General features: G+C 42.4%; 1 protein-coding gene across 1 annotated transcript in view; it reads left to right on the forward strand.

Annotated features, from left to right (window-relative positions):
* The window catches only part of LOC134656108 (integrator complex subunit 1), a 56,459-nt gene that overhangs the window by 11,358 nt on the left and 17,580 nt on the right, over nt 1–27,521 (forward strand). Inside the window, exons 10-27 of the mRNA XM_063511627.1 lie at nt 614–760; nt 2,268–2,465; nt 2,603–2,731; nt 3,691–3,837; nt 4,962–5,134; nt 5,350–5,502; nt 5,563–5,614; nt 5,747–6,054; nt 12,202–12,354; nt 12,395–12,652; nt 13,244–13,394; nt 13,969–14,174; nt 24,835–25,030; nt 25,264–25,334; nt 25,687–25,852; nt 26,478–26,618; nt 27,002–27,167; nt 27,239–27,467. Of these exons, the coding sequence (XP_063367697.1) occupies nt 614–760; nt 2,268–2,465; nt 2,603–2,731; nt 3,691–3,837; nt 4,962–5,134; nt 5,350–5,502; nt 5,563–5,614; nt 5,747–6,054; nt 12,202–12,354; nt 12,395–12,652; nt 13,244–13,394; nt 13,969–14,174; nt 24,835–25,030; nt 25,264–25,334; nt 25,687–25,852; nt 26,478–26,618; nt 27,002–27,167; nt 27,239–27,467 (3,044 nt within the window). The remainder of the gene's footprint in view (nt 1–613; nt 761–2,267; nt 2,466–2,602; nt 2,732–3,690; nt 3,838–4,961; nt 5,135–5,349; nt 5,503–5,562; nt 5,615–5,746; nt 6,055–12,201; nt 12,355–12,394; nt 12,653–13,243; nt 13,395–13,968; nt 14,175–24,834; nt 25,031–25,263; nt 25,335–25,686; nt 25,853–26,477; nt 26,619–27,001; nt 27,168–27,238; nt 27,468–27,521) is intronic.

Below are 27,521 nucleotides of genomic sequence, written 5' to 3' on the forward strand. Positions count from 1 at the left end.
AAACTACTTACTAGATCTCGTTCAAACCAATTTTCGGTGGAAGTTTACATGGTAATGTACATCATATATTTTTTTTAGTTTTATCATTCTCTTATTTTAGAAGTTACAGGGGGGGGGGACACACATTTTACCACTTTGGAAGTGTCTCTCGCGCAAACTATTCAGTTTAGAAAAAAATGATATTAGAAACCTCAATATCATTTTTGAAGACCTATCCATAGATACTCCACACGTATGGGTTTGATGAAAAAAAAAATTTTGAGTTTCAGTTCGAAGTATGGGGAACCCCAAAAATTTATTGTTTTTTTTCTATTTTTGTGTGAAAATCTTAATGCGGTTCACAGAATACATCTACTTACCAAGTTTCAACAGTATAGTTCTTATAGTTTCGGAGAAAAGTGGCTGTGACATACGGACGGACAGACAGACGGACAGACGGACAGACGGACAGACGGACAGACAGACAGACAGACAGACAGACAGACAGACATGACGAATCTATAAGGGTTCCGTTTTTTGCCATTTGGCTACGGAACCCTAAAAATTAGTCATGTAGCCTATTGTCTTTATTTTAGTGTCGTGTGTGTGAAGCAGTAACGATTGTCTCGTGTAGGAGCTGGTGCTGCGGCAGGAGGACTACCTGCGGCCGCTGCGCGCGCTGTCCCGGGAGTGCGTGCGCGCGGCGCGGGCCGACGCGCAGGCGCTCGTGCCGCTCGCCCGCGCGCTCGCCACGCCGCCGCCGCACGAGCCGCCCGCCGAGGTATCACATAAAAAAAAAAGAAGAAAGAAAATACATTTATTTAACGCCACAACATATTACATAATTGAAATGAAAACATACAGGCATAAAAAAAAACATTGGACGCTAAAATAGGACCCCCACTCAGCATAATGCCGCGGCAATCCGTGGCGCTGGTTTTCAGTGGGGACCTGACTTGAAACTATGAGACGACACATACGCCAACGACACAAAAAATAGACATAAAAAGAGTAAGGTACACAGAAATCTATACATACTAAACAACAACCGAAGAAAACAAAAAGAACATACTAATAACAGAACTATAATTTAATTTGTGTTTAATTTGATTTGTATAATAATCCAATATTCTTATGGAATAATAACATCAATAAATTGCTCTGATAATTAGCTTAAGATAATTTATAAGTATGTTACGATTCATAAGTGCTTGTTGCTAGGCCTACATGAATAAAGTATATTTTGACTATTGACTATAAAACACACACTGAATTATAAAAAAAAAAAAAAAAAATGCGCTCATATAAGGTGTTATTACACGTAGGCGACACGCTCCGTAAGTCTGATTTCGCGTTTGAGGCTTAGCCGGTGTGAGGTGACGCTGACACCTCCGCTGACTCGATGCCGCTTAGGTTGAATCAGCAGTCATACGAGCTTACAGGGCTATTTGCCTCAACTACGCCTCCCCCTGTAGTCTCCTCTTCCTAGTCCTTGCTGCAGGATCTGCTGGCTGGAGTTACCCCTAGTATCAGTATCACTAGGCGACGCGCTTCATAAATCCTAAATTTCGACCTAGGGCTGTAACGTATACGTACGAAACTAGGCAGGATTTTTATTTATTTTATTTCCCTTTTTTCCTTAATGAATGAATGAAAAACATTGTGTATGCCCCGGGCGGTACAGGAATTACGAACTCGTGTCAATTAAATCCTCGCCTTCAGCATCGAGCTTCAATTCACACTCGTTCGTAAAGTCTTATTTACCACCTTTAATACACAATGTATTAATACACGGTTAATACTTTGCCGCTGTGGGCTGAGAGGGCAGCGAGTACCAGTGCTGTACAAATAACAGCATGAGACTGAACCTGGGGCCTATTTTCGAACGGTATTAGTCTAATATTATTAGTGTGTTGCCATGGTAACCCATACGACTTGACAGTTCGTGGACAAATAATATTAGTCTAATACCTTTCGAGAAATGGGCCCCTGGCTGCTACCTCTGTCCGAGAGCTTACCGCCCGGAGTTTTTAGGGGGAGACAAAGAACCGATAGCGCTAGGAGTAGCGTTTTGCCCGAACTATGCCGGGAGCGACATTAATAACAGTATGAGCAAAGTAACTAGTTAGGAAAACATCATATTGTAGCAGAAAACATAAATATATACACAGAAAAAATTTCACATCTCGCAAAGCTTTGGCTTAACTTATGTGTTTTTGATGAATTGATTGAGTAGAAAAAAAATAAGTTTCAAGATGTGGAATTCTAATATTAGTATTTATTTGCAGATCCGTGAGCGCGCGTTCAACTCTATCGCCGATCTGTTCTGCTGTCTGTGCCTAGTGACAGCGTCGCACAGCAAACACATCCCCGAGTACCGTCAGCAACTGTGCGTGATCCAGTGCTGCGCGCTAGGATGGTTGCTCGACACGGCCGCGGCGGTGTACCGTCCGCAACGGCATGATTTCCAGCTAGCACTCAATAAGGTAGGATACAAACATCCCCGAGTACCGTCAGCAACTGTGCGTGATCGAGTGCTGCGAACTAGGCTGGTTGCTCGACACGGCCGCGGCGGTGTACCGTCCGCAACGGCACGACTTCCAGCTAGCACTCAATAAGGTAGGATACAAACATCCCCGAGTACCGTCAGCAACTGTGCGTGATCCAGTGCTGCGCGCTAGGATGGTTGCTCGGCACGGCCGCGGCGATGTACCGTCCGCAACGGCATGACTTCCAGCTAGCACTCAATAAAGTAAGTTAGAATACGAGAATATACGATTTTAAGCTATCATTCTCAATCGAATCAAGAGGTTTCATTCTCATTGAAACAAGTTTAGTGTGTGTAGTAAACATTTTAACCGCTTAGAATTTTTCATACGAAGTTACATGAAGTTTTGTCTTACTTCATTCTGCGGCGAAATGGGCTGGATGTTGTATGTATTACCTATATACACCGTGTTTTTATTGAATTCCGTTAACTTCGGGGTATGATTAAGTACGTTTAAGAGAACTAAACGGCATAGTTAATTAAAAAAAAAATTTTTTTTTTCTTTTTTTACAAAAAAAAAAAAAAGCTTAAAAACTAATTACATTTAATTAGTTTTTAAACTTATTTTTTTGCTACATTTATGCTACATTTAGCATATGGCGTTGTTGTAACACGGGCTTTACATTTAACTCAACCAAACAATTGAAATCTGTGACATATCAATGTCATTTCGAACATCGATCGACCGAGATTGTACTTAAGTTTATGTAGTAGCAAATGTATGAACTCATTCTAAACACTAATCAATATGTAAACCGGCCCTAAGGCAAGTGTACACGCTTGTAGAGGCCTTATAGGAAAAAAATAAATTATTGATTATCTCCGAAATGGAGTTAATTAGAATATCGGTGTCTTTGAGAAAGTTACTTAATTTAAGCTCAGGAATGCCCCCTTGAAATTAACGGAAATAAAAAAAAAACACGGTGTATATGTATATCAGACTACGGTGGTTATAAGGTTAATAGTAGTTACAACATAAAACCAGAAGCTCCATTACTATGTTGTTCAGTAGCATTTTATGATTATAGCCACGTATTCGTATTTCTATTTAATCTTCAAGAACTGAGAGTGCTGATTTCGGTGTCGGCGCTCCTGATCGAGACAGGACCAACTCAAGCAAGTCTAAGAGTCTAACGATTGGATAATGATTCATTTGTTGTCAGATAATGTTCGTGGAGCCAGCGGACACGTACAGCAAGCCAGACAACTGGCCACCGGAATCCGAGCGAGCGCTCACCTACCGACTCTGCTGCGAAACGCCGCTGCCACAGAACACCCTGCTGCGCGTCATCTTCATCGGCCTCGCCAAGGTCACACCTTGTTAAGCTTTGGATTCCTCCGAAAACGGTGCCGTCATATTACGGCCGCTATATAGCGTTGACTGACGTCACTAGAACGTTGTCTATGTAAACAAGATGGCGCGGTTTCCTAGACGGCGTTACGTTACGTTGATTGTCGACGTAACGTAAGATGACGGCCGTCATGACCTTGTCGATAGTTTCGTGAACGTTTTATTAGATAGCGGTGACGCCATTTTGAATAAATGACACGAGATTTGAATAAATGATTCCGTACTACGATTATTTTCCTCTTCTGATGATATTTCATCCTCCAAGTAAATTATAGATGATCAAGCAAATCTTGTCAGTAGGAAAAGGCGCGAAATTCAAATTTTCTATGGGACGTTATCCCATCGCGCCTACATTTTTCAAATTTGCCGCTTTGACCTTGGTGGATGACGGTGTGTTATGACGCCGTGGTACTTTCCACATGTCGCCACCGTAAAGACGGCCGTCTTTTGCTGCCGCTATATGACGGCCGTCATATGACGGCACCGTTTTCGGAGGAATCCAAAGCTTAACTAATCTAACTGTAATCGATATTAAACTTTCGTGAGACATATTTTAAACTGTATAGACGACAACGGTTTCACTCACTTGAATCTTTAGTCGCTATTGGCGACATGTTTCGGGGGTCCTTATTGCAGTCGCTGCGAGCACTCGAGCCTGAAGAAGGACCCCCGAAGGGTCCGGAACATGTCGCCAGTAGCGACTAAAAATTCAAGTGAGTGAAACCGTTGTCGTCTAAATTATCTAAAAAGTTTAATCTAACTGTGTACTTTCAAACCACTTAACCTAACTTGTACATATTCGTATGTGTTGTACATCCACTTGCACAAATCAGTGTTTATCAATCTGTGGGTTGTGAAACGTTAGAGGGTCGCGAAATTAGACGAAGCCTAAGTATAAAATAAAACAGTTACATTCGCGTCATTAAATAGATTGGAAAACACTGACATGTATGCTCGTGTTTAGTGTGGATTGATATTTCTAACGAAGATTTTTTGGATGCTTTGGCAAACAGGGAATATAGCCTCGAAGATATAAAACTCTTATCTGTGACTAGAAACTAATATTCGTATTGTTATATACAGGAGATCCCAGTAGGGCCTGCCGAAACATTCGAACTGGTTGAACAACTAGTCCGTCGCGCCTGCGCCCTACCACCGGACGACACTCCCCTACCCGTGGACAAGTTGGAACTGGCCGACTACGTGTTCCAACTGTGCCAGTTCACCCCGCCCGACAACATCACACTACCACCAGGGTAAATATACCCTTTATCTCAAACACATAAGATCTACATTTGAACTGGTTGAACAACTAGTTCGCCGCGCCTGCGCCCTACCACCGGACGACACTCCCCTACCCGTGGACAAGTTGGAACTGGCCGATTACGTGTTCCAACTGTGCCAGTTCACCCCGCCTGACAACATCACACTACCACCAGGGTAAATATACCCTTTATCTCAAACACATAAGATCTACATTTGAACTGGTTGAACAACTAGTTCGCCGCGCCTGCGCCCTACCACCGGACGACACTCCCCTACCCGTGGACAAGTTGGAACTGGCCGATTACGTGTTCCAACTGTGCCAGTTCACCCCGCCTGACAACATCACACTACCACCAGGGTAAATATACCCTTTATCTCAAACACATAAGATCTACATTTGAACTGGTTGAACAACTAGTTCGCCGCGCCTGCGCCCTACCACCGGACGACACTCCCCTACCCGTGGACAAGTTGGAACTGGCCGATTACGTGTTCCAACTGTGCCAGTTCACCCCGCCTGACAACATCACACTACCACCAGGGTAAATATACCCTTTATCTCAAACACATAAGATCTACATTTGAACTGGTTGAACAACTAGTTCGCCGCGCCTGCGCCCTACCACCGGACGACACTCCCCTACCCGTGGACAAGTTGGAACTGGCCGACTACGTGTTCCAACTGTGCCAGTTCACCCCGCCTGACAACATCACGCTACCACCAGGGTAAATATACCCCTTATCTCAAACACATAAGGTCTACATTCGAGCTGGTGGAACAACTAGTCCGTCGCGCCTGCGCCCTACCACCGGACGACACTCCCCTACCCGTGGACAAGTTGGAACTGGCCGACTACGTGTTCCAACTGTGCCAGTTCACCCCGCCTGACAACATCACACTACCACCAGGGTAAATATACCCTTTATCTCAAACACATAAGATCTACATTTGAACTGGTTGAACAACTAGTCCGTCGCGCCTGCGCCCTACCACCGGACGACACTCCCCTACCCGTGGACAAGTTGGAACTGGCCGATTACGTGTTCCAACTGTGCCAGTTCACCCCGCCTGACAACATCACTTTACCACCTGGGTAAATACATACTAAAAAACTAAAGCGAACCTTATTTCAAAGATAGGAGGTTTACAACCCGACGACGCTTTGCTATTAGAAAAAACTATCTGACTACGAATCCCGTATATCCCGTTACAAAACCACCACTGAATAAATACCATCGAAGACGCGCTAAAGTAAATCATATTATAGAGAGGTAAGATCGATATTGTTCATTCTGAGCTAGTTCGTCTTACACTTACGCTAAAATAAACCTAATTTGAAGGAACGAAAGGTCTACCACTCAAAAACATTCCCTATTACTGGTGTTTGAGCGTTATATGTATTATTATAAGATTTATGAGTAATTTGCCATTCATTGTCGAAATAGTTTATTTTGATACCTCAAACAGCTCGGCCTAGGTTTATGTCAAAGATATATTATCTATGTTTTTCTCTCTACCAAAAATGGCTGCACATGCAAATTGCAATTCTATATACAAAACCAGTAAAATTAGTTATAATGTCTATTCATAGCAAAAAGTATGTGAAAAGTGAAATACAATGTGCATTTTATAGAAATCAACGTTTTATTCAACAAGTTATCCACCATTGAACCAGTTTTTATCCTAATCCAAAATTGTGCCGGCCGCAGGGTCGGATATTTGGTCCAAACGAAACCGGATGTTTATGAAACAATTGAAATCAGTGAAAATTCATCACCAATATCAAGATGGAAGTCGACTCATACATAAAATTACAGAAAAATACAGAAGAGAAGATTGATAAAGCCGCTTCTAACCTCAAAAAATCACCCAAGTCGCGGATTACAATTACATACTTAGAAACAAGGTTAGAACTGTTAGAAGGCTATTGGAAATGCTTCGAGAACAATCATCAGGCTATTGTGTTAGAATCCGAGGATCCTAACAATACCTACTTCACAGCTGAAACTTATGATAGAGTCGAAGAAAAATACATCGAATATAAATGTCAGTTAAAAGAGGCTTTGGACAAAATCAACCCTCAAGCAAGCTTGCCAACAATATCCACAGCTCACTCACACAATATGCAAAATGAATCCAATGTATCCAACGTATCCAGTGCAGTGAAGCTACCAAGAATTGTTATCCCAGTGTTTTCTGGCAAGTATGCAGAGTGGCCTACCTTTCATGACTTATTCGAATGTGCAGAAGCTCCATTATTTGAAAGGTCACCTGACAGGTGAGGCAGAGCAATTGATCCGACACACACCTATAACTGATGCTAATTATGAGCAATGTTGGGCTTTATTAAAGAAAAGGTACAGCAACACACGCTATATCTCATCATGCATACTCAACCGATTAATAAGCCAAAAGACCTTATCCACTGCATCTTCTTATGGAGTCAAGCAGTTATTAGACACAACAAATGAATGTTTAAGTGCTCTCACCAACATGAATGTTGACGTTTCAACCTGGGATCTCATCATTATCCACCTGATCATACAGAAGCTTGATCAGGAATCCCGGAAAGAATGGGAACACAAGATCAGTGATAACTCAGATTCACTACCAACTTTTAGTGAATTTTCAACGTTCCTGGACTCCAGATTCAGAGCATTAGAGTTCCTAGAGCCAAGTAACAAGAGAGAAACAAGATCCAAAGAAACAGAGCGTCCTAAAGTGTTCAGTGTTACTACAACGGCGTCATCAGTATCCTGTCCATGCTGTGCAGAGGCTCACTTGTTGTATCAATGTAAGCGGTTTAGCCAGGACTCGGTACAACAACGGCGGGACTTTGTCAAAAACAAGGCGTTGTGCTTCAACTGCTTTGGAGCAAAGCACTCTGCAGTACAGTGCAAGCGCGACACATCATGTAAGCGTTGTGGCCGTCGTCACCATTCCCTGCTGCATCTGGACAGCGAGCAACCACCTTCAGTGCAACCAAGTCGAGTCAGTGAAGGGGAAAAGATCCACACCAAACAGCGTGAAGCTATCCATGAGAAGCCAGAGCAGAAGGAACCTGTACCTAGTAACATTGTAGCGCATGCTACTGAGGGTTCGTGTATATCCAATACTTCCAATAGTGAGGTAATGTTAACTACGGCATTAGTTAAGGTAGAAAATAAGGGCAATTGTCATACACTTAGGGCATTTCTTGACCAGGGTTCACAAATATCATTTGTGACTGAGCATACTGTTCAGTTACTTCAGTTACACAAGATACCTGTAAATGGTAGTGTTGATCCATCAGGACTGGGCGGGGAGAAAGTCCCATTGCCAACAGCAATTAAGCACAAGGTTCAATTCGTAATACAATCCACTTGTGGCTCTTTTAGTTGTGTTGTTCAGGCATATGTGGTAAGTCAGGTTACTAATCCCATTCCTTCACAGAAAGTTGAGATTCATGATTGGCCACAATTGAAGAAATTAAAGATGGCAGATCCAGGATATGAGACTCCAGGCCATGTGGACATGTTGCTGGGTGCTGAGGTGTATGGACAGACCCTGACGGATGGTATTGTACGGGATCCGAAGTCTACCCTGATAGCACAAAATACCGCTTTGGGCTGGATCCTGTCAGGAAGAACACAAGTCACTCGTGGGACCAGGAAGTAACTTCCAACTTGCTGACGGAGTGGAACGAGTTCCGGGAGCAGCTGCCGGTTCTCAACAGCTTCGTCTTGCCAAGATGGGTCGGTGTCCGGCAGGACGCGAGTGATATCCAGCTACATGGCTATTGCGACGCATCCAACGACGCTTATGCAGCAGTCGTATACCTTCGTGTAGTGGATCATGAAGGTAATGTCACTGTCCATTTAGTCGCAGCCAGGACGAAGGTTTCTCCAATCCGCCAATTATCCATACCCCGACTTGAACTGTCCGGGGCAGTTCTTTTATCCAAACTGCTGGGAGAAGTATCCGCTATTCTATCCATCCCAGTCAGTCGTTGCAGGGCTTGGACAGACTCGACTATAGTCCTTGCTTGGCTTCAAGGGGAGCCGAACCGCTGGACAACGTTTGTTGCCAACCGCGTCACTGATATTCTATCCATACTAAACCATGATCAGTGGGCGCATGTAGAATCCACCAGCAACCCGGCAGACTGTGCAAGTCGAGGAATGTCACCAGCCGATTTTATCCAATTCGAGTTGTGGGTCCAGGGTCCAGCATGGCTACAAGACCCCAACTACCAGCATCCAACATCCGAAACTGTATCCACTGAGCTTGAAGCCAAGCCCATGAAAGTAAATGTATGTACTGTTTTATCCTCTGATCAGCTATCCGAAGAGTTGAGTGTTTGGACGAAATACTCATCTTTATCCAAGACGGTAAGGGTAGTAGCTTACTGTCTCAGGTTTTGTAGAAAACTGAAAGGACAATCGTTTCCATCCTATCTGACCGCAAGGGAGCTCGATAATGCCTTAAACGTAGGTATCAAAGCAAGTCAATCCTCAGCTTTCTCTCGGGAGTTAACTAACTTGAATAATTCTAATCCAATCCCCCGGAGAAGCATTATAGTATCACTGTGTCCCTTCCTGGACGAGGATGGCATTATGAGAACTCGAGGTAGGATTGAGCATAGCGATCATTCTTATAATGTTAAACACCCTATAATAATGCCTCATGACCATCACTTATCGAAGTTGATTGTGAGTGACGCTCACACAAGGACTCTCCATGGAGGGCCCCAACTCACCTTAAATTATGTAAGATCCAAGTTTCTAATTATCAGTGCCAAAAGCTTGATTAGGCATATTCTAAGTAAATGCGTGAGATGCATTAAGTACAAAGCCACCAAAAATCAACCTTTCATGGCTGATTTACCTAGTACAAGGGTGACTGTTGCTCGTGCGTTCCACCGCACCGGGTGCGACTATGCAGGCCCTATAAATATTAGAATATCCAAAGGTAGAGGATGTAAAAGCTATAAAGGTTACATAGCACTGTTTGTATGTATGGTAACACGTTGTATCCACCTGGAGGCAGTAAGTTCACTTACCACTGAAGGGTTTCTAGCAGCTTACAGACGGTTCGTCGCACGTCGGGGACCCTGTAAGGAGATTTGGAGCGACAACGGCTCCAACTTTTTCGGTGCATCCAAGGAACTGCGAGTCCTCTTCCAGCAGGGCGAGTCTTCTGTCATGAAAGAGGTCGCCGAGGCCTTAGCGAATGAAGGTACCGAATGGCATTTTATTCCACCCCGTGCTCCTAATTTCGGCGGACTCTGGGAGGCGGGTGTCGCTTCTACTAAATACCATTTGAAACGAGTCCTAGATGGCACCACTCTCACGTTCGAGGAATTATCAACGGTTTTGGTCCAGGTTGAGGCTTGCCTAAACAGTAGGCCCATGTACCAGCTGCCGTCAAGTGAAGTGGACACGAGTCCACTCACCCCAGGTCACTTTCTAGTTGGCGAAGCTCTGGTAACTGCTCCAGATCGCAACTATGAAGATTCTCAGATCAGCCCGTTACATAGATGGCAGCTCACCCAGAAGCTCATGCAGCAGTTCTGGCGAAAATGGTCTCAGGAGTACCTAACGACGCTCTATCAGAGGTACAAATGGACTAAGGTCACCCCGGAGCCACAGGTAGGTGATGTAGTGTTAGTTAAGGAGGATGATCTCCCCCCCTCGAAGTGGTTATACGGGTTAGTACAAGAAAAGCACCCTGGTCCAGATAATGTCACTAGAGTCGTTACCTTAAAATGTAAACATTCCACACTTGTGAGACCTGTTTCCAAGTTAATAGTGTTGCCTGTTGCTAACTAGTATTATTTGTAATCTAGTTATTGTTTTATTTTCTGTACTCTTATCTTGTTACCAGTCAGAGCAAGACTAAGAGTATGTTATTAATGTGGTAATGTTAGTTGTAGGTACCCCAATGGTACAGCGAATGTATATGGTTTATACTGTTACTGTATAATGTTAGGTACTTAATGAAGTTCCTACAAGGCTGTCACTAAAGTTCCTATTAATAATTTAATACTTTAAATTCTACTAGTTATGTAAAACTATGCTAGTGTACTTGTTCAAAATAACTGATAGGAAAGAGTACTATTTGTGCCTAATAGGTATAATTATAAATGTTTCTTTAATTTCATTTATGTTATGTTGTTATAAAAGGGTAAAGCCCCTAATGATTGATGATACTCACTTTGTACGGGTATAGTAGTGAATGTTAAGAAGTGTTTAGCATACAAATGTAACTTGCCTTAGTTAAGCCTGTGATCTCTATCTCTATAGATTGTTATCAAATATGTTCATGATCTCTTACTTATAGACTAGTGAACATTTTAACTTGTATTGTTTTGTTTAAAATTTTAGATAGAGTTCAAAGTTATCTATTGATGTTATGTTGACTCTAGTTAATAATTTTAGTTTATTAACTTAGTAATGTGCAATGCCTAAACCTTGTTAAGTATGTACTTCTATTATTTCTGTATGATGTGATGTCATGGCGGGCGGTAAGAAGAACATTCTGTTCTTGGCGGGCGGGATGTTTGAGCGTTATATGTATTATTATAAGATTTATGAGTAATTTGCCATTCATTGTCGAAATAGTTTATTTTGATACCTCAAACAGCTCGGCCTAGGTTTATGTCAAAGATATATTATCTATGTTTTTCTCTCTACCAAAAATGGCTGCACATGCAAATTGCAATTCTATATACAAAACCAGTAAAATTAGTTATAATGTCTATTCATAGCAAAAAGTATGTGAAAAGTGAAATACAATGTGCATTTTATAGAAATCAACGTTTTATTCAACAAGTTATCCACCATTGAACCAGTTTTTATCCTAATCCAAAATTGTGCCGGCCGCAGGGTCGGACAACTGGCGTCCATGTTGGAACTAGATAATTATGTTTCCAGGTCAAAATCATCAGTCGTTTCGGCGTAAGATATTTTAAAATGGCGCATTGTGAAGGGAAATTGAAGTATCGTTGAACCGCAAATGATATTAATAATTGATTGATTGATTGATTATTTATTCATAAAACAACATTGTTTGCAGGTACACGGCTCCTCCGCTAGCCATCACGTCACTATACTGGCGAGGATGGATCCTGCTGGTGATGCTGGCGGCGCACAACCCCGGCGGGTTCGCCGAGCGCGCCGCCGCCACCTACCCCACGCTGCGGGCGCTCATCGAGACCTGCATCACCAGGTCAGTACGCTGCTGTACGAGCAGCCACTATACTGGCGAGGATGGATCCTGCTGGTGATGCTGGCGGCGCACAACCCCGGCGGGTTCGCCGAGCGCGCCGCCGCCACCTACCCCACGCTGCGGGCGCTCATCGAGACCTGCATCACCAGGTCAGTACGCTGCTGTACGAGCAGCCACTATACTGGCGAGGATGGATCCTGCTGGTGATGCTGGCGGCGCACAACCCCGGCGGGTTCGCCGAGCGCGCCGCCGCCACCTACCCCACGCTGCGGGCGCTCATCGAGACCTGCATCACCAGGTCAGTACGCTGCTACGGTCTACAGTCACCTGCAATAATATGTTACTCTTTGAAGGCCGCAAAAATAAGTGACACGCTTTTATGGCTTTACAATATCTAAAGCCATAAGAGCGTGTCACATATTTTTGCGGCCTTGGTGCACGAGCAGCCGTTGTATGTACAGGCGAGGATGGATCTTGCTGCGATATAGTTTGATACTAATAAAATTCACGAATACGGTTAGGTACTTAAGAAATATGGCGCCGCATACCGTCTTCGTCTTCAGCGGTCTAACTCGGGGATAAGATTTTTTTTTTAATTTGTTTTCCACCGTATTTTCACGGAAGCGAACGAACGTGTCTCGCTATTTCAGTCAGTCTCAGTACAAAAAGTACTGAGGTTGACTGAATTAGCATGACAAATACCGACGTTTCCGAGAAAATACGATGGAAAACAATTATGCACTATATCTGTAGTTAGGTACAATAAATGAAATTTTGATATGACGAACATTGACGTAAAAATCAGTTCAGACAAGATAGAAAACGTCCTCGCTTTCTTTCTCTCGCAACTTTACTACTTGCAAGTTGTAACCTAAATGTATTGTTACAGTAAACCCAGCGTGGAATGGAGCAACAGCGCCGCAGAAGCGGAACGGCTAGAAGCTGAACGAGCGGCTGTACTGCAGCTAGAGACGCACCTCGCAGCCGCCAGCAACGCCAAGCTGCCTATTACTGAACACAACTCTCGGCTGCTCAGTCAGGTATAATTCTATACAGCTATAAAGACAGCCTGTATAGGTAACTTCGGCTATTTCCATAGGATTTTGTGTTTTGGCATACTAATCTGGGGTAAAAACACCAATAGCAATTACTTAGGGTGGTATTCCACCTGTCCAATTTCTTTGTCCAAATTGTATTTGCGTCTCACATCTTGCTTTATGAGAAGGTAAGACATAATGCACACAAAGAAATTGCACAAGTGGAATATCACCCTTAGGATCGGTTGCACCAAACCGTCTGTCACCGCTAAAGCGTTCGCTTAATTTTATTGTATGGGAAATTTTGTAGATCTTGTAGTGTATGCGACCTCCGGCCGCATAACTATTTGGAAAGCCATAAGGCTTGTCAATTTAAATATATGTCAATGTAGTTAATCAATAAATAGATATTGTCCTGAATGCTGTTCGTCTATATATTTCTGCTAATATCCCAAGAACACCACAGATCTCATGGTGCGTGATCAGTCTGTTAACTGCGGCTGGTGCAACTCGCCCTTTGATGCGAGAAACAGTAGACTCTTCAGACTGACATTACTAACGCCATATTCCATTTCAGCTGACGACCCTGGAGCCACTCGGGCCGGCGCGCAAGCCCCCGGCCTCGATCCTCGAGAGCCTGCAGCAGAGCAGCCAGGCGCTGCGCCTGGGCCGCCTGCTGTGCCGGCAGCCCGCGCTGCTGCTGGAGCTGGTGGAGCGGCACGGCACGCGCCGCGCCATGCCCTGGCTGCACCAGCTGCTGCGACACGACCAGCTCGAGCTCAGGTACCTGTACTTAGTGCCAGTTGCACCATCCACACTTGACAGACTGGCCCCAATTTCACCACGGTGACAGGTGCGACAATTGTAAAACATCACTGTTGCTGACGTCACAGGCGTCCATGGGCTATGGTTACCGCTTACCATCGGGCGGGCCGTATTCCTGTTTGCCACCATCATTGTATTATTTAAAAAAACATTATTATATCGGGAGAAAAACAGATATTTCTCTTGCGAAGTTTCTGACAATTGTCACAAGAAACACGACAATTGTCACGAAATTCCGACACAGAACTCATTTCCTGTCAAGAATTACCGACAATTCTTTTGAATCTTCGTCATTAAATTGTACAACGGGACTTAATCGCGTATCTAAGTTTTAAGATTCACCTCCGACGTTTCGAGGACGGCGTTGCCCCCGTGGAGAAGACTGGCTAAAGTTGACATCGGCATCTTCTAACTGCGCGAGTTATTCGAACTACCCGCACTTGGTCTTGTTTATCAAAAAAACTCGCGTGGTTAGAAGATGCTGACTTTAATGTGTAAAAATCGTGAAAGTTTAAATCAGTGTGATCATCGTCACTCGGCGCGCCGCGGCGGTTTACTATGAAACTTTCCATACAACAAAATTTAGGGAACTCTTTAACGATGGCTAACAGTTTGGTGCAACCGACCCTTAGGAACGGTTGTCTTTATCCGTCTGTTAAGGTTGTCGCAGTTTGTTGTTTGTGCGAATCGAGTTATACCTAAGAATCATATCATCATTGGCCTTGGCGTCTATTGCAGACGATTTATGGTGTAAGACATTGCACCGCCTCGGACGGAATTGAGGAAACGCAGGGATGCCCAGCACCTGCATTACCCTCTCGCATTAACGGTTGCAGTAAATATTAGTTAGGTATATGTATAGTATTGAAAATTAATTTAACCAAATAAAACATAATTTCATTGTGTGATATTTTTATTCAAATGCAAATAATCACTTCTGAAACTACTTAACTTTTCAAGTTGCTTAAAATAAAATTAATATTAATTGGAGTTGAATTAAAGAGTGCCTACTTTACAGTGATCAGTAATCCGTTTTTTATTTGCTAATACAGACAGAAGCCATGCAAATACAAATATGTTTTATTTATAACATACAATATCATTTATAAAACTTTATACACTTTTTGTTATATTGTTATTAATAATAGCTTTATTTCTTATTATTAAATATTACATCATTTCTTATATTAAACAAGTAAATTTAAAGACTGTATCACAAACAGACAAAAGAATACAGCGACTAGAGATAGTAGAGATATTTAAACTAAAACTTCGATTAAGTACCGCATTGTAAACAGGTATATTATTTTCGTGATTATATCTATTTTCCTCTTAAATGATATTCCCCGATTACGGTTTACGGCCTGTAAAATAGTGGCTGGCAAGTCCCGATTATAAATCTATCTCATCCACAAGACTGGTCACCGACTTGCGCCGGCGCCAGTACTCCTTCCACGCCGCTCTGTGCACTTTCATTGACAAAAAGAACATTACTACAGCAATGATATTCAACAACGTAAAGATACATATAGAATTGATCACCACGTAGTTATCTTTATACACTATCTCTGCCACAACAACCGGCAAAAACGTCGAAAACCCTGAAGTAATACATGCTGCCGTACAAAGAATAATCTTATGACAAACATCTTTCTTGTATCCTATATTCCGCACAGCTAAGCTTATTAATGTATACAAAACTCGCACATACACTGAAGCATTCACCATTAAACACAAAATCAAAACGATACATGTGAAAGTTTCAACATTCTCCGAATCAATTTTCAAAGGAATCGAGACAGAAAATAGGACAGCCACTTCTATCACGGGCACAAACCAACAGTACAGATTCACCAACAAATATCTCCGTTTAAAAGTACTTTTGAACACTTTCACAATGTCCATGTAAAACATAACGGTTGCCACCAGGAACCAATGGCACATTACTATCCTAGATAGCACGAAGAAGAATATAATCACCATGCAATGTGTTTCTGTGCGCGGATATATGTTACTAACGACGAAATAACTCGTCATAGTGATCGCACACACGGCGAACACGTTCAAAAACACGTAGTTTTGGAACTTTCTCCATCTCGGTATCAGAATCCAGGATACGACGCCAAAAGCACAGCTAAAGATGCATAGCAAAACGCATAAGATGAAGAGAATCAGCGCTGTCACATATACGTATTCAAACGCGGTAAAGGGTCGTGTCAAATTGACTAGGAAAATTGTATTGTTTCCTGTTGCTGTTGTATTTTGGGGCATTCTAAATTGATTCCTGGTTACAATTATTGTAGTTATTTCCTTATTAGCTGTGTAGGTCAAACTATTCGCTTCTCTTGTTTCACTCTTACATAAAAATCCTTGTAAAACACAAATCGATGCCCAAGATAAAGACCAAACTTCTTTAAGGTTTGAGACTTGACTCGTAATACTTATAATGACGAAGCACGGACACAGACTAACATAATAATGTGAAACTTTTGGATCTGTACTAAGCCATAAGATGTTTAAACAATGACACTGTTCAAACTGGCCAATATTCGACCTTATAACCTTTTAATAAGGGTTAGGAATGGTTAACTATGTCGCCTGAGGTTCTTTCCTGAACGCGGATTTTCTCTGAAATGGAATAATTAATAAAAGTTCCAATTCAAAATTAAACTCGATGTTATTAATGTCTTAAAAAGACAGACGTAGGGTACAAATTCTTTTTAACATTTAAAACTAGTTGTGACCTTTAAGTTTTAAAGCACCTAGCATCATTTATAAACCAGAGCACAGAGTCATAGGGAAATATATTGTGAATAATACTTTGTATGTATTATAAGCTGTAACACTTGTAATTGACCATTGGTAGACCTTATGTATTTGCAATAAGGATTATGAATTGGCAGTTATCTGTGGACGATGATGATGGTACGGTATAAAAGCGTAATAAAAGAATTATAGACTTAATATCCTTCAGTGTAAAGCAGGGGTCTCCAAACTTTTTTACCTGAGGGCCATATTGCGCCGTAGAATTTTCGCGTGGGCCACCGTGGGCGCGGGGGGAGGCTTGGGGGGGTTGTATCTGGTTGCTGCTGTTAGGACTGAACATCTGGAGCCTGGCTCCCGCGGGCCGGATTGGAATGGCGGGCCGGAGTTTGGAGAGCCCTGGTGTAAAGGATCTCGGAAACGGCACGAACGAGTATGGAGGTTTTCGGGCGAAAAATCGATCTAGGTACGTCTTATCTCTGGGCAAAAGGCGCATTTTTAGGGTTCCGTAGCCAAATGGCAAAAAACGGAACCCTTATAGATTCGTCATGTCTGTCTGTCTGTCTGTCCGTCTGTCCGTCTGTCTGTCCGTCCGTATGTCACAGCCACTTTTCTCCGAAACTATAAGAACTATACTGTTGAAACTTGGTAAGTAGATGTATTCTGTGAACCGCATTAAGATTTTCACACAAAAATAGAAAAAAAACAATAAATTTTTGGGGTTCCCCATACTTCGAACTGAAACTCAAAAATTTTTTTTTCATCAAACCTATACGTGTGGGGTATCTATGGATAGGTCTTCAAAAATGATATTGAGGTTTCTAATATCATTTTTTTCTAAACTGAATAGTTTGCGCGAGAGACACTTCCAAAGTGGTAAAATGTGTGTCCCCCCCCTGTAACTTCTAAAATAAGAGAATGATAAAACTAAAAAAAATATATGATGTACATTACCATGTAAACTTCCACCGAAAATTGGTTTGAACGAGATCTAGTAAGTAGTTTTTTTTTATACGTCTTAAATCGCCTAAATACGGAACCCTTCATGGGCGAGTCCGACTCGCACTTGGCCGCTTTTTGAGTTCTTATATGTTCTCCTAGCAAGCTTGGTGTCCCACATATTAATTATAAAACTATAAGCCTCATTAGCTAATCTCAGTTATATCCGTTTTTTTACAAACACACAATTCATAATGACATATTCAGACAAACGATTTATATACCAAATTGACACCTAGTAGCGCGTTTTTTAATAAAGCCTTAAATGAGACAATAAACACTTCTAAATTTTAACGTTTTAACGTATAATAATAAATATCCCGTATACCTAGAACAAAACAATTAAAATTAGCTCAAAAGTCACTGCAATGAAATGGTATCAAGCTCGTCCATTCGCACATTTCGCCGGTGTAGGTATTCGCACCACGCGTCGCGATGACTTCGACGCGATAAAAAGAACAATATTACTCCAATCATATTCACTACGCTCACTCCGTACACGAGACTCTTCACCAGTAAACTCTTTGTGAACACATCTAGTATTGGCATAGTAATGTAGGATGCAAAAATCGATGTTATACATGCGGTTAAAGATAACATAAACTTTCCACAATGTCTTTTCGATCCACTGTCACGTATTGATCGATCTATTAGATTGTAAAAGACTGTCCCGTATAAAATTGCACTAGCAAGCAGATATAAACAAGTGATGCCCATAGTGATGTATTCCACTTGACGTATTTTGAATTGGTAGTAGTATACTGTGCTGAACATTATAGCTGTCTCTACGCCTGGTGCTATCCATACGAAGATATTCGTGACCAAATATATTCTCTTGAATGGATTTTTGAATATTTTCACAAAGTCCGTACAAACTGTAACTGCAGCTACCAGCAACCAGTGGCTCACCGATATTTGTAACCACACTCGCACCATTTGAGCGACGATAAAGCGTTTGTCATTATTAAAAAATGCAAAGTGATTGAGACATTTGATATTTTCACTTAAGTACGTGGATATGGACAATAGCGCAATCAGGTTAATCCCGTTGAGGATCGCATAGTTCTGAAACTTTCTCCACTTCTTGATGAGAATCCATGATATGACCCCAAATAATATACCGAGTATGGCTAAATAAACGCCGTAGGTAAGGAGTCCCAAGACTGCCCAATAAGCCAAATAGAACACTTTATATAAAGAATTTTCAGAGGCTGACAATTTAAAGTTACATACAAAATGAAACTGAATGTCTGCCAATTCACTATCGTCTTCCGATTCTAAACTCATATTTTCCCTTTACTACAGAACCAAACTATTCGCGACATATGTGGCTTGTTTATCATTCGTTCCTCAACGAGAGCACATGTTTTTTCTCGTTGAATTTTACACTATCACTTAGTTCGCACGTCTGTAATGGCCCTCTCACTCAGAACAAAAATAGAACACAACAGACACAATAAGTACTTTACACACAATAACCTAAGTTCTGAAAGGCTATCGCGAACAACCGGTGAGTCACTCGAACAATCGGTATCACTCGAATAATGCAAGAGCAAAAGAGATGGGGATATACGATCCTTGAATTTCGACTGTGCTGGCGGTAGTCTCTCGTTTGGGGCGCACGCGAGCACACGCGAAACACATTTTAATTACGAGTGTACACTACACTCATATGTCTCAAGGGCAACTGTGAATGTCATAATTAGCTTACTGGCTGAAACGTCGTATGAACAATTTGTTTGCATATGTAGGTAGGTTATGAAATCGGTTAGACGAAACTGGGTCCTGTAACATGAGGTCATGTCATGATTTACTGTAGTCTCAAATTTATACAGTAATTAACTTTTTGAGAAATGCGATTTGTAAACAAGTACAGCCTACTACGAAAACATATTTGCTTGAACTGGGCTATAACCGCGAAAATCGAAGTTCGCAAATTGCGGGCATTTTTCTCTGTCAATCTAATTACGCCTTCATTGGAGTAAAAGGGAAAGATCCCCGCAATTTGCGAATTTCGGTTTTCGCAGTAGCCCCTCTGAAACGGAGACGCTTCGTTCGCGCTTGGCGCTCGTTCGGTCACATTTAAATGTATATTTCAATGATTAGGCTTGGCTTGGCAACGCGCATGGCTCTGGAGTTTCAGGCGTCCATAGGCTACAGAGACTGCTTACCATCAGGCGGGCCGTATGCTTGTTTGCCACCGACGTATTATAAAAAAATGGTTTTTATATAAATTACAACGGGTACAGAATTTCTAATACCACGTGACTCATTTTTATTGCTCTTGAGTGTAGTGAACACGCAACGTTGGTGCTTACTCCCAACGTTTTATTTCCTTTTCTTATCAAAGCCGGGACTTTTTTTCGCGACCACTTTATGTAATCACATTTATAAGTATTTTTAATTGAATTGCATTTAGTCTAGGGATTCCCTTCGGATCTACATAATTATTCAATGGAATCATTGAACGATGCGTACTGAATACTCGATGCGACTCACTCGAAGATTTGACTCAATATCACTACACACTACACCTTATAAAACAAAGTCCCCCGCCGCGTCTGTTTGTGTGTTTGTATGTTCGCGATAACCTCCAAAACTTCTGAACGGATTTTCATGCGGTTTTCACCTATCGATATAGTGATTCTTGAGGAAGGTTTGTGTATAATTTGTTAACCCGTGCGAAGCCGGGACGGGCCGCTAGTCTATCTATAAGACAAATGGTAAGGACGGCTAGAAAATGGAATGCGCTCCCGTCATCTGTATTCCCTGAGAAATATGACCTCGGTCTCTTTAAAGCTAGAGTGAATAGGCTATTACTGAACCGGCGAGCTCCATCTTAGGCTCTGTCTTCACTTTCCATCAGGTTAAAGATTAAAGATTAAAGATTATTTATTTGTCAAACATGAGTAAAGCAGTAAGTATATAGATGTTATAAATATTGTACCAAGTTGTCCTCCATGCTTTGCCTTTCGGCGTACAAAATATAGTAAACCTATCTATAATAAATCTAAGTATATACAGTTTAACCTATGGGCATTCCTTAAAATTAAAATATAAATTTAACAATAATTACTACTAATAGGTAGACATTGGACTTAAAAACTTAAACTTAAACTTAGGTGTGACTAGAGCCAATCGCCGATCAGTTTATTATAAAAAAAAGAAAAAATGCACGTCGAGGAAAATCCCCCGCCAAAATTACTGTTAAAACTTACCTATATCTAAGAACCATCCGTACAAACAGCAACACACTTAACTGTCCATAGATGGACCTTATTTTATTTGTTTTATTTTATTTATTTAACATTTTAAATCAGGTAACAAGGCCCATATTACAAATACCTTACAGACTAACATATATATGCATTTTATATAAACGTAAAAAAAAAAACAAAAAACTAAACACTATTTAGGCGACAAAACGGCGTGGCTCCGTTGAATCGTCTGTGTTACTCGGTGTAGCAACCCGCAAAGCAGAATGAACTAGTTCGGCAATACAAAAGGCATTGGATCCACCGATGAACAGTTAAGAATGGGCGATGGTACTATCACTGCCTTTGCCGAATAGTGCAACCAATCACGTCGGTTAAGGTAAATGGGAACACAAACAGCCTCTCACCCTAAATCAGGGGTTTTCAAAGTGGGGGGCGCGCGGGCCCTCGGGAAATTTGAACACGATTACCTAATAGTTCTCCGTTTCCATGCATCGAAGCGAAAAGGGGGGCGTGGGAACTTAATTTTAGGCAGCAGGGGGGCGTGCCTAAAAAAAGTGGCGTACCTAAGTGCACCACAGTTCGTCAGGGGTAAAAATATGAAGTAACACAAATGTTTCAAACAAATTATAATCCATTTATTTACAAGTTTATGCAAACTTTTTGAGTTTTAGCAGTCTTTACTTTTTAATACCTAACCTGAAATCTTTAGTCTAACTCTAATCATGTCTATACTCGACATACTCGAGCGTATCGACCAACAAAAGTGGAAGTGGACAGGCCACATGCTGCGTGACAATAGGGAAAAATGGAGCAAACAAGTGACGCACTGGTACCCACTAGGCTGTAAGCGTAAAAAAGGCAAACAAATAACCAGATGGGAAGATGACATCGAACTGACTCTAGGACCCAACTGGACCAGAGTAGCCCTGGACAGACAGCACTGGAAAGAGTTGGAAGAGGCCTATGCCGACAGGCACGCCACACTAAGAGACATTCTATAACTTAATCAATGTATATCTCACAAACCAAATATCTAAATCTGTATTTACAAGTGTCTCTTATACGGATTAAAGGCTTATTTAATTTAATTAATTTAATCATGTCTATGATGACTGCCGCAAAGCGTAATTACATGTCTCTTAACTTATTGCTAATTTACATTTTCGGTTTACTTTAAATTGTAAACACAGCACATCATCAATAGTTTTACCTAATAGTAATAGAATACAACATTTTACTACCTATGTACTTTATTTCAAATGCCCGAGAAATAGATACTACCATCCAAACAGTTAACATAAGGCGTTACAAAATATATGTGCTAAATCTACTGTCAATCAAGAAAATGCTAGGTTATAAATTATTAATTATATTTATTAAAACCTTTTTCCTAGTTCCTAATGCAAACAAAATCGACGAGTAAAAAATAGTCAAACCGTGTTCGCTAAAGTATCCATACTCCGCGCTTTTCGCCGCTGCAGGTGGTTCCGCCACGCCTTCCGATGGCTCCGCATCGACAAGAAGAACCCCAGCACACCGAACAGGCTCAGCAAACTCACTATTATACAAATATGCCGCACCGTGATGTTCTGCGTGAAGTCGATCGCCAACAACATCGGCGGGTAGAACGATATCGCTGACGTTATACAAGCGGCCGTCGAAAACGTTATATTCTGACACACGTTCTTCCGTGAACCTTTATCACGTTTCGCTAAAGTTATCAAGGTGTATAACACCCTCAGATACAGAACCGTATTTATCGCTTTATAGAAACAAGTTATACCAAAAGAAATGTATCCCACGTGACGAACTTTTAAATGGCCTAACCATACTGTTAAGAATAGTACAGATCCTTCTAATAAAGTTCCTACCCAAGTGAATAAATTTGTGATCAGATATCTATGTCGGATCCGATTGTTAAATACTTTCACGATGTCCATGTAAAACATCACCGTGGCCACCAAAAGCCAGTGGCTCATCGCTATGCGAGACAACACAAACGCTACTTGAACTAAAATCTTACACGTGGGCAGTTTAAAGTATGTGATATCAAAGACTTCACCATTATTTAAATGAGCATAGAAAAACGTTCGGTTTAATGTATAGTTCATTAATAAAGTGACAATGCTCATTATAATCACATTCAGAAACACATAGTTTTTATATTGTCTCCATCGGGTGATTAGGATCCATGAGGTGACACCGAATATAACACTGCCTGTAGCTACCACTATGTTGGTGGCGAACACACTGAACATTGCCCAATACACGTACGGAAACATTTCATCCGGATGGATCCTCGGTCCGGGCCACAAGTCGAACTCACATCCATAGATATCATCGTGAATCTTTTTGGGATCGACGAAAACTTTCCAAGAATGGTTCATCTTCATTATAATCCCACACTGTGATCTGAGCTCGCACGGTATTGCATAACTTGTTGCACTATTGATTTTCCTTCTGTTTAAAATTCATGGCATATCTTCCTTTCCAACCTCACGAAATTTCCTTTTCAAGTGTCATCTGTACTTTTCAGTCCAGTTTTCTGTCTCTTCGCGTTTCATACCGGCTCGTAGAACTTTTTTCACTCCCACGCTTACACCTTTTTCTAATTTATTTAAAAATATCTTGAAATATAACATACACATAGAGAACATGCAGGACAACTGGCTACAATAAGTGCATGGTTGCATCAACAATGTACCGTTTTACCTCCTGTGTAGCTTGCACAAGTATTTCCCACTGTTTGCTCGGTGAACCCTCTCTGTCTAGCCTATAACGAGGGAGACGCACTGAGCAAAAGGCCAGAAGACATACTGGCCGTGTAGATAAAGATTATTTAAATAACAACTGGCCTGAGTCAATAAGGAAAATATTCTACATTGTATGAGGATGCAGTGATTGATTGAAATGGGCATCGTAGCTTAAATGCTGTATTGTCTGTTAACTTTACTAGTTAACAAAAATAATGAGACAAACGCTTTCGCGAAATATTAGTTCCGTCGAAGTAAAAGCCTAATTTGTTATAATTTCTTATATAGGTTGCCGCTTGTCGATGATCAATCACGTCCCGTTACGACTAGACGAACGTAGGTGGTCATTTAAGTACCTTGTGATGACGCAGTTTAACTGACCTGCTATTGTTTGTTATATTAAAGTGACCACGGCTTTTTGTAACCATCATCATCTTTATTTAAATGTTGACTACTGGTATAGTCAACTAATTACGCGCTGCCGTCAAGCCTCGTGCTTTTGTACACCAAGTCATATGAAAAATCAGAGAATCTATCTACTTATTTTGTCTCATTATTGTTTCCACGGTGTCACCACCCCTTATACTTAGTCAGTTATGTTTATTTTCTTTCGACATGACGTCTAAAATGGCCCTAGAATCGTATCTCATAAACAAAACTGCGATTTTAATTTTAATCTCATCGATGTCGTGGTTCAAATTGGTGCCATGACCAGGATTCTAGTTGCGAGCGTCAAGCGATCATACGGTGTGGCGTCAAGTTTCGAAGACATTTGATTTGAGCACCGTGCTTGTATTTGTTTGCGTTAACATGGACGCTCCACTGGTCGCTGCTGCTCGAGCATCCACCCAGTCAGCACACTAATACATGTTTTTTTTCCAACAGTGTGTTACCAGTGCAATGCCTGTGCGAGTTCCTATCCGCGGGTGGTGCGGGTGGCGAGGCAGGCAAGGCAGGCGAGCTGGCCGCTCACCTGCGCAGGACAGTGGCGTCGAGCGAGGAGGGTGCGCGCGCCGTGCTGCAGTACTACACGCAGCGGCTCGCGCACTCGCATGCGCCTACCCGCGCACAAGCTAACAGAGTAAGAAAGCGGGTTTTATTTGTTGCACAAGTACTCGAAATAGTAGCTTTAGCCTGCAAGCTTTGATCAGAGCGCCGCAGTCAGGAATCAGCTTGCCTTTCGAGTCGGAATCTATTTAGGCACTTTTCACGGGCCATACTTTGGAGACCGCTGTTTCAAGCGATCACTGAGGATAAGGCTCTTGTCGTTGTTTTTAACTGTTGGATAAACTAAATGTTTTGTTTGTTTTGCAGGGCCTCAAACTAGTTCTGACGCAGGCCGAAGATACGGCTGAAATGGACTACAACGCAGAAGTCGGCCCTGAGTAAGTCCAACGTTTAGTGCGACCTACTTGTTCATCTAATCTAAATGACTTCTGTAATTGACCTGTAAGTTTGAGGATACAATTATATAGAATAAGAGGGAAAATAAATCCCTCGATTTGCAGAGTGTCATCAGAAGACGCAACACAGAGGTTGCTGAATATTGAGACTATATCTTCTGAATTCTAGAGTTTAGAGGACAGGATGGACAGTCAGCTTCTTGCGCACTGGGCCGGGGTACACTCGGTGGTGGCTACATACACATGAGTGTATGTAGTTATTACCGGTGTATGTGCCTGGCTCCTGTCAAACACTATTTATAGTCTATTTATTTAACGCAATATTTATGATCAGGGAATGGCTCGAGCTGCTAGTGCAGCTCCGGCACTGGGACGCCGTCCGCGACGAGGTGCTCGCCCGCCTCCGCGCCGCCTGCCTCGCCGAGTGCGTGCCGCGCCACCTCGCCGCTTACATCGCCTTCCTCGCCGAGCACGCAGACACCCTCCCTCCCCTAGTGCTGGTATGCCTCGCCCGTCTCGCCGCCGTCGTACTAAATAGGGCTAAATTGGGTCCTTTTCGTGATGCACACTATGTTTTGTTTTTAGGGTTCCGTACCCAAAGGGTAAAAACGGGACCCTATTACTAAGACTCCGCTGTCCGTTCGTCCGTCCGTCCGTCCGTCCGTCCGTCCGTCTGTCACCAGGCTGTATCTCACGAACCGTGATAGCTAGACAGTTGAAATTTTCACAGATGATGTATTTCTGTTGCCGCTATAACAACAAATACTAAAAACAGAATAAAATAAAGATTTAAGTGGGGCTCCCATACAACAAACGTGATTTTTGACCGAAGTTAAGCAACGTCGGGCGGGGTCAGTACTTGGATGGGTGACCGTTTTTTTGCTTGTTTTGCTTTATTTTTTGGTTGATTGTGCGGAACCCTCCGTGCGCGTGTCCGACTCGCACTTGGCCGGTTTTTTTCTGCTTTTGTTGTCTGTGCAAGTGTACATGTTTGTGATTGTCACGAGTAAAGGTTTATTGATATTTATCTAAATGGACTACGTTTTTGCGAACACGTAAGAAAAACAAGATACCGTCTATTCTCACTGTTGCTGAACAAACTTTACCATGTGTTTATTTGTGCAGGACTTGAGCCAAGTGGTGATGGAGCGACAAGTAGTGATAGGTGGCGTACTTCCACCGGCGGAGCCCCGAGCTGTGCCTGATCGTCTGCAGCACCGCACTCTGCACGCCATCACCTCGATCTTCTACACACACTTGCGGAAGGTACGTGATAACACTATGAATCATTAACCACTAGATATTGTTTGCTAACGAAATCGTAAAGAACCTTTAAACCCAACAAGCTTACAACTCAAAAATCCAAATCTCTCTCGCATATTCCGCACCGTGATGTTATTCCTGCAATGAACTCAACCACTAAAGTAAGAGTGGTTTAGGACGCACCAACGAAGATTCTTATAAAAGCATTGTTGATATGATATGATGTTGTAATTTGTAACTAGATATAGTAAAAGTAACCCTAATTATAACTACTAAACTAATAATTTACATATTTTCACACCATGCCTTAGTGAGCTTAAGGCCAGGGTGGCACTTACGTTCGAATTGTATTAGACGCAACATCGAAGTAACGTTGTATTGTCTAGGCACGCATCTCGGGAGGCCTGCCCCTGGCGTCGGGCGAGGAGTGGGGCTCGGGCGGCGCGGCGGCGGGGGAGCTGCTGACGCTGCAGTGGAGCGCCGCCGCCGCCGCCGTGCCCGCCGTCGTCGCGCACGCGCACTACAAGCTGCTGTGCTACGGCCCTTCTGCGTGTGAGTGCTTTCACTTTGTGTGTGTTAAAAACCAATGCGATTCGATCACTAATTCCCTTTTCTCTCCCCAGACGACACGAACCAAGAAATGTATTCATGGCTAGAATCAGTCTGGGTGGGGGAACCCCCGACGGCCTTCGCCGCGGACGGCACCACCGCCAGCCTGCTGCCGGACTGGCTGCGGCTGCACCTCGTGCGGTCCGCGAGGCCGGCGCTGCTGGAGCTGGGGCTGCGAGCCCTCCCCGCGCACAAGCTGGCGCTCTTCATACAGACGTTCGGCATGCCGCGGTCCGCCTGCAGGTAATGATCACTTAGATTTGAAGCATTTTTTTTTTTGTATTTGGGGACTACCAC

The sequence above is a fragment of the Cydia amplana genome, chromosome 17 (genome assembly GCF_948474715.1).
Source record: "Cydia amplana chromosome 17, ilCydAmpl1.1, whole genome shotgun sequence".
Taxonomy (NCBI): Eukaryota; Metazoa; Arthropoda; class Insecta; order Lepidoptera; family Tortricidae; genus Cydia; species Cydia amplana.